Consider the following 13,742-nt stretch of genomic DNA (forward strand, 5'->3'; position numbering starts at 1 on the left):
TGATGAGTCAAGTGAAGGAGCCAAGTACCACAATTACAACCATTGAAGCTGAAGAAAGAGTGGTTGATGCAGTTTAAAGTACTCCACAGGTAGCTGAGAGAAGAATGCACGGAGCTGGCTCCTCTACAAATGAGGCTCAAGTGCCCAACTGGAAACACAAAAGCTCCCATCCTCTTGACAACATAATTACCCCTCTGGATTCAGGAGTACAAACTAGATCAAAAGCCAGAAATTCACTTGCTTTCTCAGCCTTTCTTTCCCAAATAGAACCCAAAAACATCAAGGAAGCCATAAAAGATGCAGACTGGATCACAGCTATCCAAGATGAATTGCATCGGTTTGAAAGGAACAACGTATGTCACCTGGTACCTAGACCCTCAGATCGAACCATCATAGGAACCAGGTGGGTATTCAGGAATAATCTTGATGAACATGGAAACACTACAAGGAACAAGGCAAGGCTAGTGGTTCAAGGCTACAATCAGGAGGAAGGAATTTATTATGATGAGACTTTTGCTCCGGTTGCTCGCATGGAAGCTATTAGAATCCTCATTGCCTTTGCATTACATATGGAATTCACTCTGTTCCAAATGGATGTCAAAAGTGCATTTCTAAATGGATTCCTTAAGGAAGAAGTTTATGTAAAGCAACCTCCAGGCTTTGAATGTCATGAACACCCTGAATATGTGTTCAAATTGGACAAGGCACTGTATGGGTTGAAGCAGGATCCTCGAGCTTGGTATGAAAGACTGTCAAAGTTTCTCTTAGAAAATGGTTTACAAGAGGAAAAATTGACAACACTTTGTTCCTGAAGAAACGAGGGAGGAACCTGCTCATTGTTCAGGTATATGTTGATGATATCATTTTTGGGGCAACAGTTGATTCACTGTGTGAAGAATTTGCAAAACTCATGGGAAGTGAGTTTGAGATGAGCATAATGGGTGAGTTGAATCTCTTCTTGGGTCTTCAAGTGAAGCAGTCCACAAAGGGTAAATTCATCAGTCAGCAGAAATACATCAAAGAGCTTCCGAAGAGGTTTGATATGGAAGCATCAAAAGTGATTGACACTCCCATTGCCATTGCTACTCGACTGGACATGGATGAATTTGGCTCTCCTATAAATCAAACTATGTATAAAGGCATTATTGGGTATCTTCTCTACCTCACTGCCAGCAGACCTGATATTGTCTTTAGTGTGGGGCTATTTACAAGGTTTTAATCAAATCCCAAGGAATCTCATCTGAAGGCTGCCAAGAGAATTTTGAGATATCTTAAGGGAACACAGGACCTGGTCCTGTACTACCCTTCAGGTGACAATTTTAATCTTATTGGGTATGCTGATGCTGACTATGCAGGTTATCTTGTGGACAGGAAAAGTACTTCTGGAATGGCTCACTTTCTAGGATCATGCCTCATCTCATGGAGAACAAGGAAGCAGAATTCAGTTGCTCTTTCAACAGCTGAAGCAGAATATGTTGCTGAAGCTTCCTGTTGTGCTCATCTCCTATGGATCAAACAACAATTGAAAGATTTTGGTGTGTACACTAACTGTGTGCCTCTTCTATGTGACAACACCAGTGCACTCAACATGGCCAAGAACCTGGTTCAACATAAAAGAACCAAGCACATTGATGTGAGACATCATTTTCTCAGAGACAATGTGGAGAGGGGGCTTATCTGCATGAAGTTATGTAGTACAGAAGACCAAATTGCAGATATCTTCACCAAAGCACTGAGCAGAGAACATTTTGAGAGAAATAGGCTGGAGCTGGGGCTAATAAAGCCTAATTGAGAACCTGATTCCCACCATATGGTTATGAAAGTCACATTCAGGTAAAATTAGCTAAAGTGTTTTCCGGCCAAGTCTAAATCACTTCAATACCGTTGCAGGTAGACATGCATGATGATTATAGAAGTTGTAGAAGCACTGCATGAGCGGTAAAAGAGGATTGAGAATTCTTGAGAGATAGGTCAAGAACCTGGTTCTTGTACCACAGGTTAGTAGTCTTGTGCTTTTTCATACATATCTTAAAAGGAAACAAAAATTGAGTGACATGTCATCAACCTTTTCAGACCCTGTATGTCACGTCTTTTCATTAAAATCCCTTCACTTCCCTTTGAAACATTACATGTCCCCACAAAACTGCCGCGTTTCAGAACCGATTTCTCTCCCTCTCTCTCTTTCCTTCATAATTGTCTCTTCTTTCATTAAAACTCTCTCATCATTTTGAACGATCTCATCTCTCTCCTTCTTTCTCTTCAACCCCTCTCCAGAACCTTCAAAGTTCTTCTCTACCATGGATGAAGATCAACCGATAATCCCTACCATAGTCGAGAAAACCCCAGAGAAAACCCTTGACTCCTCCGTTTCTAGTGAAATACCTCTCACTATTCCCTTTTCCACTACCACTGCAGATGATACTCCTTAACCTGATTCTCCTTCACCCTATATTTCTCCTATCACTCCCTCAGACCTTTCTCCCCCTCTAAGTGTTAAGAACTCAGAAACCCCCAAACTCGATAGCTTTTCGTCTCCGTCGCTTGAGATTCTCACAGCACAAAACAGAAATGGAGAAGAGAGTGAGACTCCATAGGTAGAAAAGCTCTCAGAGGTTGGTATTGATCAATCTTTAAGTACTCCTGTCTCGAAGTTTGCTGCACCTCTGGAATCTTCAAAGAAAGAGGCCATAGAAAACATATTGACTATATCTGCTGATGGAATAGTGTATGGAGTCACCCCTACTATGTCTGAGTCTTAAGGGGAAGAGACTCAGTCATTGGTGGGAGAAGGAATTGTGGTGCTCTTTGAGAATCCTGCACCAGAAGAAACAACTGGGACCCTTCTTGAAGGACCTGACCCATCTCCTGAGGAAACAAGTCAAGGATCCTCCTCCCAGGTCAGTTTCGACCCTACTCCTTCTCCTCACTTTGATGTTGAGCCTTTGGAAATTTTGGCTCCTGCCATGCGATTTAGTGATGAAGAAGATCAGGAAAATGTGGCTCTAGATGCGTTCATTGCAAGAAGGAGGCCAGTAGCCAATCCTGATCCCTCTCCTAAGCGACCTACTACTAGTTTGCAGGTAAAGGAGGCTCTTGAGTCTGCCCCGCAGAAGAGTAAAAGGAGTAGCAAGAAGAAGAAGAGGCTGGTGAAAAATGGAGAGGTTGTATGTGACAAGAACAGTCCTGTAGTGGAAGTGGATGAGGAAGCAGCAGAGGAACCAAATTCCTTGGTCAAAAGGTCTCAGAAAAAGAAGTGATCTGCTGAAAATGCTTCAGAGGAAGGTGTTGCTACGCCAAGTTCAAAGTCAGTGAAAAGTGGTGACAAGTTGAAACAAGTAGTGGGTGAACAGTCATTGTCTGATGAGGATATCTTAGTGAAATCAAGTGGAAAGGGTAAGTCGAGTGTGAAGTCTGGTAAACGAAAGTTGGAAACTGTAAGGGAACCCGATTCTGCAAAGAAAGTGAAACGTGAAAGTCTGTCCGGTAAGGAAAGATTGAGGTACCAAAAGGTTTTGTGGGGTCGCACTTTTGACCAAGAAATCTCTGAAATGGCTGGTATGAGGCAACTACTGGACATGGTCGAATTTCAACAGTGGGGACATCAGTTCAAAGTGGATATGCCCAAAGTCTATGAGGATGAGGTCCAAAGTTTTTATGCAGACCTCTTTCCTGTTGAATCTGACCATATTTGTGCTTTAGTCAATGGAGTTGATATTATTTTGGATGCTGCTGTGCTTGGAGACATACTTAAGGTTCCTGCTGAAGGTATATCCTCTGTCAAGGATGTGTGTGGCTCAAATTTTAGCCATGCTATTGTAAAGGAGGGAGAAGTCCAGCGGGGGGAATGGGTGCACAAAAAGGCTCTGCTTCCTTTGTAGCAGCTCATGTTTGAGTTGGTAAACAAGGTCCTTCTACCCCGTGTTGAGAGGAGGTCTATCGCTTCCAAGTCTGATTTGTATTTGATAGAAGCACTGGATGGATTCCAATCTGTTAATCTGCCAGCTATAATGATTGAGCACATGCAAAAGGTGGCAGCTTTCAAAGATGGAAACCATGGTCTTCCTTATGGATTTCTTCTCACACATGTCTTCAAGTTCTTTGATGTGCCTTTGGGATAGCCCAAGATGGGGACCAAGAAGCAGACCTTCTCTCAAACTACTTTAGAGGAATGTGAATGTGTCGAAAAGAGTGGAGGGGTAGGAAGTACTTCAACAATCTCCCAGCTTATCAATGCCCAGAATAGTGCTACTGAGGAGATTAGGAAGTTGAAGGCAAGGAACGCCATTCTGGAGAATCAGCAGGCTCAAGAGGCACCAAGGTCAAATGCAGAAATTGCTCGTCTGACCAAAGAAAATGCTGATCTCAGGCAACAAGTGGAGAACCTGAAGGAGAAACTGTTCGCAGAGCAAATGTCGGCCAATGCCCGAATTGATCTTGTTCTCAACACTCTTGCCGCAGCTTCTAAGCCCTCTCCCTCTAGTGTCCCCTAGGAAAATCCTTTAGTGACCAATTTCTGTTTAAACTCTTTTGAAGGGATGACTTGTGGTAATTGTTTTTGTTTTCTTTTTTTTGGTATGGATGGAATTCACCTGCACTGCTCCCGCTGTTAACAGTCCAAATCTGCCCTTGCTGTAATGGCAAAGGCTTATGTTTTATAAGTATTAATGAAAAACTATCCTCTTTTGCTGATTAATGCTTATGTTTCTCTGCTTCTCTTTTCTATCATGTTATGTGCACATATGTGGCATGAGTTAGCTAGGATAGACTTCTTTATGTTGATTGCTTGCTTGTGTATTTTTAATGATGCCAAAAGGGGGAAGTATAATTGAAACAGGGATCTGATTAAGGAGGAAGCATAAAGTCAGGGGGAACTTGTGAAGTCCTTGTTACTTCATCTGGTTTATTTTGCTTTAAATATGTGTTATCAATTTCTAAGTTTGTCATCATCAAAAAGGGGGAAATTGATGGGTTTACAGTACCTTAGCTTTATGTTTTGATGATCTAACAAACTTACTATCAAAAAACCAGATAAGGGACCTGACACACTTGGTACACAACTCAAATCAACGGACTCCAGCTAATGTGAGTTGCTATGACTTCAAAAGATAAAGAATCAACACAGGGACCTGATCCCCTTGTGTTTCCCTGACAGCAGTACGAAGTCAACTGTCTACAGCTGGAATGTGACTGCCTGCACTGTACACGCAAATAGTGCAGCACGATACTGCAGTCACTCCCTTTTGACCAACCAAGTGATTACATCATTCAAGTGATGTCATCCAAGTTGTATTAACAAGAGTATTACAACAAAACATCACTTGAACACTTGAGAATTTTTTCAAGCACTCCAACCGTTCTTCAGTTGAGCATTCAATTCTCAAGTGCAATCAAGAACAAAGTGCAACACTACTACGGACCAGTTCCTACAGCAAGTATCTTGTATGTCCTTAGTTGAGTTGTAACTTTGTATTAGTTCTTCATTGTAATTCCTACTTTGCTTATTAGAAGCTTTAATTAGGAACCCCTTGTAAAACCATAAACCTTCAGTGATTGTGTTATGACTAGAGTTAGTCATGAGTTGAAAGTCTTTGTAATATGTGTATTGCAAAGTGGCTTGTAATAGGTGTATTACAAGTTAGTGAGTGATTAAGAGTTTAATTCCTATATTGCATAGGTTGTAATCTAAAAGTTGCTCATAGTGAAGTTGAAATCCTACCAGTGTAGGTCGTGGTTTTTTATCCCCTTTGAGCAGGGATTTTTCCACGTAAAAGTTCCCTGTCCCATTTACTTACTGTTTCATTAGCACTACCAGTGGAAACCTATAGAGGACCTATATAGTTTGGTGGACTCATATATTCTATCAAATACCCTTTTAAAAGATTATCTCCTATAGCTACCTTTTAATTTTCTTAGCAAAATATCTATTTATAGCCACTTCCTACTTTTTAGACATTAGATACGATGTGTATTATTTTTCTCTCTCCCTCTCTCTTCCCTCTCTCCTCCTTTCTCTTTCCTCTTTCTTCTCTTTTTCCCCCGATTTTTTCTTCCCCTTCTTTTAGAAACCCTAGCCGGGGCTGTGTTCCGCCAATGACAGATCCGGCCGGCGACCACTTCCCCCTTCCTTATTGTGTCACACCTAACCCCCTCATCCGGCCGGCAATTTCTTTCAGACAGTTGTGTTACACATTCTAAATTTTTCTTAGATTTTGCATTGATTGTTCATGTTTGCCTTGTGAGATCTGAAGAAGTTCTGTCTCTAGTTTCCGTTTGATCCTTTAAATTGGTGCTTCTTCAACAACTGTCTTCATTTAACCGACAGCGACACCCCACATGGCGGCAATCTGGATATCGGTGGATTGGGGACGGAGTTTGGGGCTGAGGAACTTGAAGAGTCTGTTACCTTTTTTTCCATTGTATTTCAATGTATCACGCTGTATTCCATGTATTTCATTGTATTCACTGTCTTTTTTTATTGTATTTTAATGTATCTCACTTTCCATGTATTTCATTGTATTCACTGTCTCGCTGTATTCCACGAATGTATTATATGTTTTTTTAATTAATATAATTTATGTATTCAGATGTATATATGTATTCAAATGTATCTGCAATATGTATTCATATGTTTTTGCACTATAGATGACCTGCTATACTTCATGCATTCAATGTATTTTTATGTATTTAACTGTATTCAATGTAATTATATAATTTTAATATATAAATCTATTTGTAAAGATACCACTAAAAAAGTATTTTAGTAAAGATACCACTAATAAAAGAAAGGATGCATTGAATCTCTGAATATTGCTCTATTTTTGAGGTATTTTTCGGTTGAGAATCTTTTCTATAAGTGAAAATATAAATTTTGTGTGTTATAATTGAGTTTGTTGAGTTATATTATGATTGTATCGCGTTAATTGATTCATTTACCATTTTTATACAGCTGAAGACCTTTTTTTTCGCAAATTCCGTTACTGTATTCACGAATACAGCTCGCGAATACAGTCGAATACATTCTCTGCTTAGCTGGATTCCCCTGTTTTTCGCCGAATTTTGCTACTGTATTCATAAATACAGTAGCAAAAATACATCGAATACAGTTTATAACAACTGAAATATAGCTATAGGGAGTAATTTAGTAATGGTAGCTATAGCAAGCTAATAATCACTAAAACATAGTTGAAAATTTCTTTAGGTTGTTTGGTTGTTGAGGAAGAGTTTTGATGTTCATGGAATAGGGCAAAACATTGTACACACTAGCCACTTTCCCGACTGGTTTTTGAAAAGTAGCTGGTATTTAAAAATTTGTCAAAAAGTAGCCACTTTTGATGCAGGCTCAGAAGATACTGAAATGGATGTGTGGGCATACTAGGAAAGATATGATTAGGAATGTAGAAATTTGGGACAATGTGGGAGTGATCTCTGTGGTTGACAAGATAAGGAAAGCGAGGTTGAGATGGTTCGGGCATGTGAAGAGGAGATGCACTGATGCCCAGTGAGAATGTGCGAGAGGTTGGCAATTGAGGGTCTAAGGAGCGGTAGGGGTAGGCCGAAAAGTATTTAGGGAGAAGTGACTAGACAGGACATGGCACATCTTCAGCTTACTGAAGACATGACCTTAGATAGAAGGATATGGAGGGCGATAATTAGGGTAGAAGGTTAGTAGGTAGTCGAGCTTGGGACACAGTATTTGTCTTGTATTTTACTTATCAATATTATTATTATCATTCTCGTATTATCTTATTATTTAATTTCTATTACTTCCTGTTATCTCCCTTGCTTCGGTTTTCATATTGGTTTGTTGTTTTGTTGTTGTCACTGTGCTTGTTTTTATTATTTTCAGCATGATGTTTCATTGTTGTTTTTCTTTTTTAAACCTGTTGAGAAATACTTTTTTTAGCTGAGGGCCTATCGGAAATAACATCTCTACCTCCTCAAAGTAGCGATATAATCTGTGTACACACTGCCTCCTCAGTCCCACACACTGCGATAATACACTGTAACCGCAAAGCAATGCAAAAAATAAAAAGAAATCCAGTAACTTAGAGGAACCGCAATGACTTCCTTTTAGCTAATATTTTCAATAAGATTTAAATCCCTAAAATATATTGTCTGAACTCACTTCTATTGAAAAGGTTAGTTAATTATTTATATAGAGAGAAATACTTCTTCTTGAGATACTGTTCTCCAACAAAACCTGTTTGATATCATTAAAAGATTTACCTGAAAGAATTTTACACATAATTAATTGTCTCCAACAAAACCTGTTTGAAATGATTAAACGTGTTTAAAAGATTTCAAAAATGTTAATCAAACAGCTTATCTGGCGGCTGTTACTATTCGCTTAGGGTAGTTTTTTGTCATAATTGTCGTGATTTTGCTTTATTGAGCCAAAGATCTTCACTCTTTCGGAAACAACACCTCTACCTTCACAAAGTAGGGGTAAGGTCTCCGTATATACAACCCTCCCCAGACTCCACTGGGTTTGTTGTTGTTGTCGTCGTCAAATTAAAACCGACTGGTGGACAAGAGAAGAAACAGTCGAGGGTAAGGTCAACAGTGTTCTTCAACTATTCAATAGACTAAAAGCAATTAAACAGAAAGTCCAAGAGTTCTTGAGCTGAGAAAGCACTATTCTGCAACTGATAAATTATGCAAGCAAAAACATATGTACAATAATTGTTCAAGGTAGTTGAATACAAAATTCTCATATTTGTTTCTGTTGCTACAAGGGCTACATACAACATAGCAATATTAACCATATAAACCAGCCAATGAAACCAATTATTAATCACTAAAACCAGCTGTCAAACTGAATGGTTTCTTTTACAGCATAAGCATGGAAAAGTACTGCTCAAACTCTTTATCAATGGTTAGTTTCTTGGGACCTGGCTCTGGATCTGCATCAAAAGAAAAATATGTATCATCTAAGTAAATCTTACCACATTTCTAAGCCAAATAACCACGTCCTCTAAACAGAGGCGGACCTATGTATTATAGTGAGGGGTCACCGGACCCCATAAGCTTCGGCAAAAATCCTGTATATGCATATGTATATACCTTGAAAATGGTTAATTTTAAAGTACTTGGCACCCTGAACACTAAAGTCCTTTAGGGGGCACTGGCATAAAAATCCTGGGTCCGGCTTTGCCTCTATACAAACATACAAGGACCAATAAGAGGCATGCAACTGTGGACACATATCTTCCCTATTTGACTGAACATGCTATCAGCGACCATGAAACGAGAAAATGATGGGATAACTAGAACTTTGGACAGTTCGAATATCAAATATTTAAGAATCCTCTATTTGCCTCACAACTCCATTGAGAAAGAAGAGGAAAACAGAAAGTGGAAACTAAGTTACCTTGGTTAACAGGCCATCTTCCAGATGAAAGAACATAATTATTTGGATTCACCCCATTTGAGTTTTGCAAATCTTCAAGTTCCTTTTCTGTTGACATCTCAATGCCCTCAGTCCTGCATTCTGCACAAGTGCAATCCCCACGACTTCCAAATTCCAACAAGTTCTCTTCATAATCTAGTGACGGGTGGCACCCAGAACCACGATGTAGAGTATCCCATTCTCCGCCAGTAGGTGGTTGCTCCGGCCTATCAGGTGTTAATTTTGTTACTGATCTGCTCTCCAAAGAATAAAGAGCATTCTTGGGCCAGTTGCCGCCCCAATTAAAAGATGAAGTTGAAGCCTGATCGGACGAACACGATTTCAGACATCCAGGATTAATTTTAGCCTCACCAGACGTGACAGAGTCAGCATCTCCAATAAAGCTATTGCTGTCTTTGTCAGATTCCGGTTCTGAGTCATCATCTTGGCCCCTTCTATTGTTTTCTGCCTTAATCATGAATGCCTCTTTAGCCTCTGTACCAGTAGGTGAAGAACTACATCCAGCATAGCTCTGATATGAGCACAGATGTTTGGGTAGAGGTATTCCCAGTTGCTCAGCTTGAAACTTTCTTTTCTTGTTGAAGTAAGCAAGGCTAGTAGGCAGTACCTTGTTCATATCAACACTGGTACAAGAAGTCAACCAGTATTAGAGTATGACAAATACGTTCAGTCCAGTATGAAATAATTTGAAAAATGAAGTCATAGTGAAACAAATGATCCGTTCTAAAGGGTCAGAGGAAGATTGTAATCACAAACGTGCAGAATACCTTCTTTTAATTAATTGAAGTTTCAAAAGCAGATTTGATGGAACGAAATCAAAATTTGACAACTAAGTGTAAGTGTATGGAAGCGTGGATTGCATTTAATCACATGCAAATGAGTGGTTTTTGGAAGAGGTAGAAAAATCTAACATCAGAAATTACCCCTCAAATCATAACAGTTATCTTCGCATTTGATGAGGAAAAGGGAAATTTTACTGACCCTGGCTGAAACTAGGAGAAGTTTACTGACACTGCCCGAAACTAAATGTTGGACGAGCAACTGTACACATTACCATTGCAGCCTCCATAACTGCACTTTCTTGTTCTTACTGAGAATACTCATGTCGAACTCAAAGAGTTCAAAAACTAAAGATCCAAAACTGTCTAGCGACTACTATTGATGGACTGTTTCACACATTAGGACTTGGAAGAGAAGGGAAAAATCGAAGACTCAATATTTATACACTTCTGTTTCTCAATTTCTCCTTTTCTTTAATCGTTCAAGTTTGCTTTAATTTCTCTGTTTCCAATATATTTGGCATTTGAGGAACTAAAGCATGGATTCTAGAAGACTGTTTCGTCGCATTTAAAAAACATTTAGTTTTGTTTCTTCATTAGAACTGGGCTATCATAGTATGTCTCTTGCTGATAGTTCCTCTTCTTTTCTTTTATTATGATCGTGATGTCTGGGCCAGCTTGCGCGCACCTCAACTAATTCCATGAGGTATCTCTACCTCCTACCAGCACAGATACGGGGTAACTCTGTCCATTAAGACTTAGACAGATGAGAAGAAATCACCTAGTGTTTTTGCTCCGCTGGGATTTGAACCTGAGACCTCATTGTTCTCCATATGATATGCACATATGATGGGAATTAAACAACATGACCTACCAAAGTATATCTGTACTACATTTGATAATACAAGCTAGGTGACTCAGTGGAACTAAATTTGCCCGATTCCACAACCAAGACAACATGGGCTGGTGTACAGTATTAGCTACATGTTCAGCCGAACCTAGTAATTTTGGCTCAGATTCTTCATGTGTTAAAGAATCTACTAAATATGTACAAATATAAAATTTCGAAACAAATAATTCAAATAGTCAGTAGGTTTAGTGACATCCTGAACCCTAAAGTTCAAATCCTGGATCCGCCACAGCAGGACAATACCCAATTCTAAATGCTTAACAAGAAAATTATGCTATGTATTGAATATAAGGATTTTCAAATGAACGACTTTTACTAATAGATCAATGTGATAACTCAGGCGAAAATCAGAAGAGTAAGGCTAAGGCATAATCTTGCACCTTAGCTAAAATACAGATCAAACCAACAAGATGAAGCATAAGAACACATAAATATCAAAATTTTACTAGATAACAGTAAAGTTTTTTTTTTTTCTTTAACTTATGCACAGAAAGTCGCAAGGAAAAAGAAAAAAGAGATCCATCAAAAAATAACTTGATGGAACAAATTAAATAACTTTTCTACAGCCCAACTAGCAGTGAACTAACAAAGTAGTAATTAAAGTTTACAAAAAGTAGGAACAAGATAGAGGAGACCCAGATAGGATAGAACCAAAACCTGTTGATATGGGCAGAAATAATCATATCTTCCTCCATATTTTCAGCTTGAAATTAAGAAGACGAGGACGAGACGAGAAGTAAAAGGAATTTAGATGTACGGAGTGACCATTGTGAAGTTCTGAAGGAGAAATGGAGAAGTAGATGGGGGGTGAGGGTGACACTACGGACGACTATAATTATAAATTTATGATATACGGTACTTTGACATTTCGGATATATATTGTATTTAGATATTTCGGTTCGGTATTTTCGGTATTCGATTTCTTAAAATTCTATACCAATATCGTACCTAATTAAATTCGGTATGATTCGATTTTTCTCCTTTCGATTTCGGTTTATTCAGTTCGGTAACTTCGATTTATTCGGTTTGAATACTAACTAGTGCATAGAGCCATACACTCTAATATTCTTAATTAAAATACTCAAAAATACAAAATTAAAAATGTTTGTTGACAAAATTTTGTCCAAAACTAGCAAATATAGACCTAAATAGAGAAAATTGTATATAAAAGAATATTTGATTATTAAAAATGTCTTGTTACTTGTTTAGAGTTAATTGATGAACTTTGAGAATAAAGGAAAGTAAAATTTTAGACTTCTTATATTTATGTTATAATTTATAATATGTGTTCTGTGTAAGATAATATATATTTCGGTACGATATTGGTATTTCTGTATTTTATTTTAAAATACCAAATACCATACCTAATACCAATTTTTTTTTAAAAAAACTTAAACAAATACCAAAATACCATATACCAAATATAAAAAATTTCAATTTCGGTACAGTAATTCGATATTTACCAAATTATGCGTAGCCTTAATATACATGCACCAAAGTAGTAAATGGATGATATTGAGTAACCTTTTTAATAAACAATTTATCTTTCAAATACAGGTAATTTATAGTATATGATTTCACATTAATTTATTACTCCCTTGGCTGCGATGGAAGGGGAGTCTTGCAACTGTAAAGTTATAAGTGTGATCTATAAGTTACGGGTTCGAATAGTAAAATAGTTATTTTTTATCTTCTTGATCACTAAGCTATATTTTTCAGTTGTGTTAAGAAAGTTTAAAATATAATATGCAATTTTGTCTTATATGTCTGGGTTCAAGTGAATCTTCTTACTCCCCCTAAATTCGTCTCAGCCATCAATGCCTATATTAATGTAGGTTGTCTACCCCTTAAAATACAACAATTTCTCAAATACTATGTGAATAAACGAATACTTTTGTGCATCGAACTATTTTTTTTCACTTCGATAAAACTAGCATATCCACGTGAAATAGAGGCGGATTCAGGATTTAAAGTATATGAGTTCCTGTTATATTCTCAGATTAATATACAATAATAACTGGGTTCACAGTTAGATATTCATAAATATTTGGTTGATTTTTAATAGAAATATAGAGTCTACGCAAAAGCTACTGGGTTCCCGGGAACCCGGTAGCTGCACTCTAGATCCGCCGCTGATGTGGAATATAAAGTTATAAACACATCTGTATAGTTTCTTAAATTATAATTATGGCTCTTTTACCTTATCCGAATGGCCCGGCAGTACAATAGTTCTCTCTCTCGTACCAAATTTATGGAATACCACCACTCGAGTTTGAGGCACGTGGATCTCATCACTACTTTCTAGGTTTTTAATTTATTTCTTCTTACCCTTAAAAGAAATTTTAATGATATTCTATTTGTTTTAATTTATAATAAAAAGTTTAATCAAACACAAAATAAAAAATATAAAAAAATGAGATTTTCTAATATTAACTACATCATGGAATTTTTATGATTATAAAATTATTCTTAAAAATAAAATAAAAAGTTTCAAATAAATTACTTTAAAATATAAAAACTATTTTTTAAAATATATTAATAAGAAGATAGTGTTATAAAATGAAACATGATGGGTAGTAAATAAATGTTTGAAAGAAAACTTATCAGGAAATGTGCTGAACTGATACTCACCTCCTCCTCCTCC

At 37.6% G+C, this 13,742-nt stretch overlaps 1 protein-coding gene across 1 annotated transcript; it reads right to left on the reverse strand.

Annotated features, from left to right (window-relative positions):
• On the reverse strand, positions 8,625-11,927 carry LOC109233358 (protein FAR-RED-ELONGATED HYPOCOTYL 1-LIKE-like). Its single transcript, XM_019399210.1, has 3 exons — positions 11,756-11,927; positions 9,371-10,032; positions 8,625-8,903 (listed from the first exon to the last, which is right to left on the reverse strand). The coding sequence occupies exons 1-3, from the start codon at positions 11,791-11,793 to the stop codon at positions 8,830-8,832; spliced, it is 774 nt and encodes a 257-aa protein (XP_019254755.1). The 5' UTR covers positions 11,794-11,927; the 3' UTR covers positions 8,625-8,829.

This window comes from Nicotiana attenuata, chromosome 10 (genome assembly GCF_001879085.1).
Source record: "Nicotiana attenuata strain UT chromosome 10, NIATTr2, whole genome shotgun sequence".
NCBI lineage: Eukaryota > Viridiplantae > Streptophyta > Magnoliopsida > Solanales > Solanaceae > Nicotiana > Nicotiana attenuata.

What these genes read in the sequence shown, in the direction of transcription:
- LOC109233358 (XM_019399210.1), bottom strand. Translation starts at nt 11,793, where the DNA reads ATGGAGGAAGATATGATTATTTCTGCCCATATCAACAG. An exon ending in ATTTCTGCCCATATCAACAG is followed by an intron (nt 10,033 to 11,755) that starts GTTTTGGTTCTA and finishes TTCTTGTACCAG; the next exon opens with TGTTGATATGAACAAGGTAC. An exon ending in AAGATGGCCTGTTAACCAAG is followed by an intron (nt 8,904 to 9,370) that starts GTAACTTAGTTT and finishes CTTTTGATGCAG; the next exon opens with ATCCAGAGCCAGGTCCCAAG.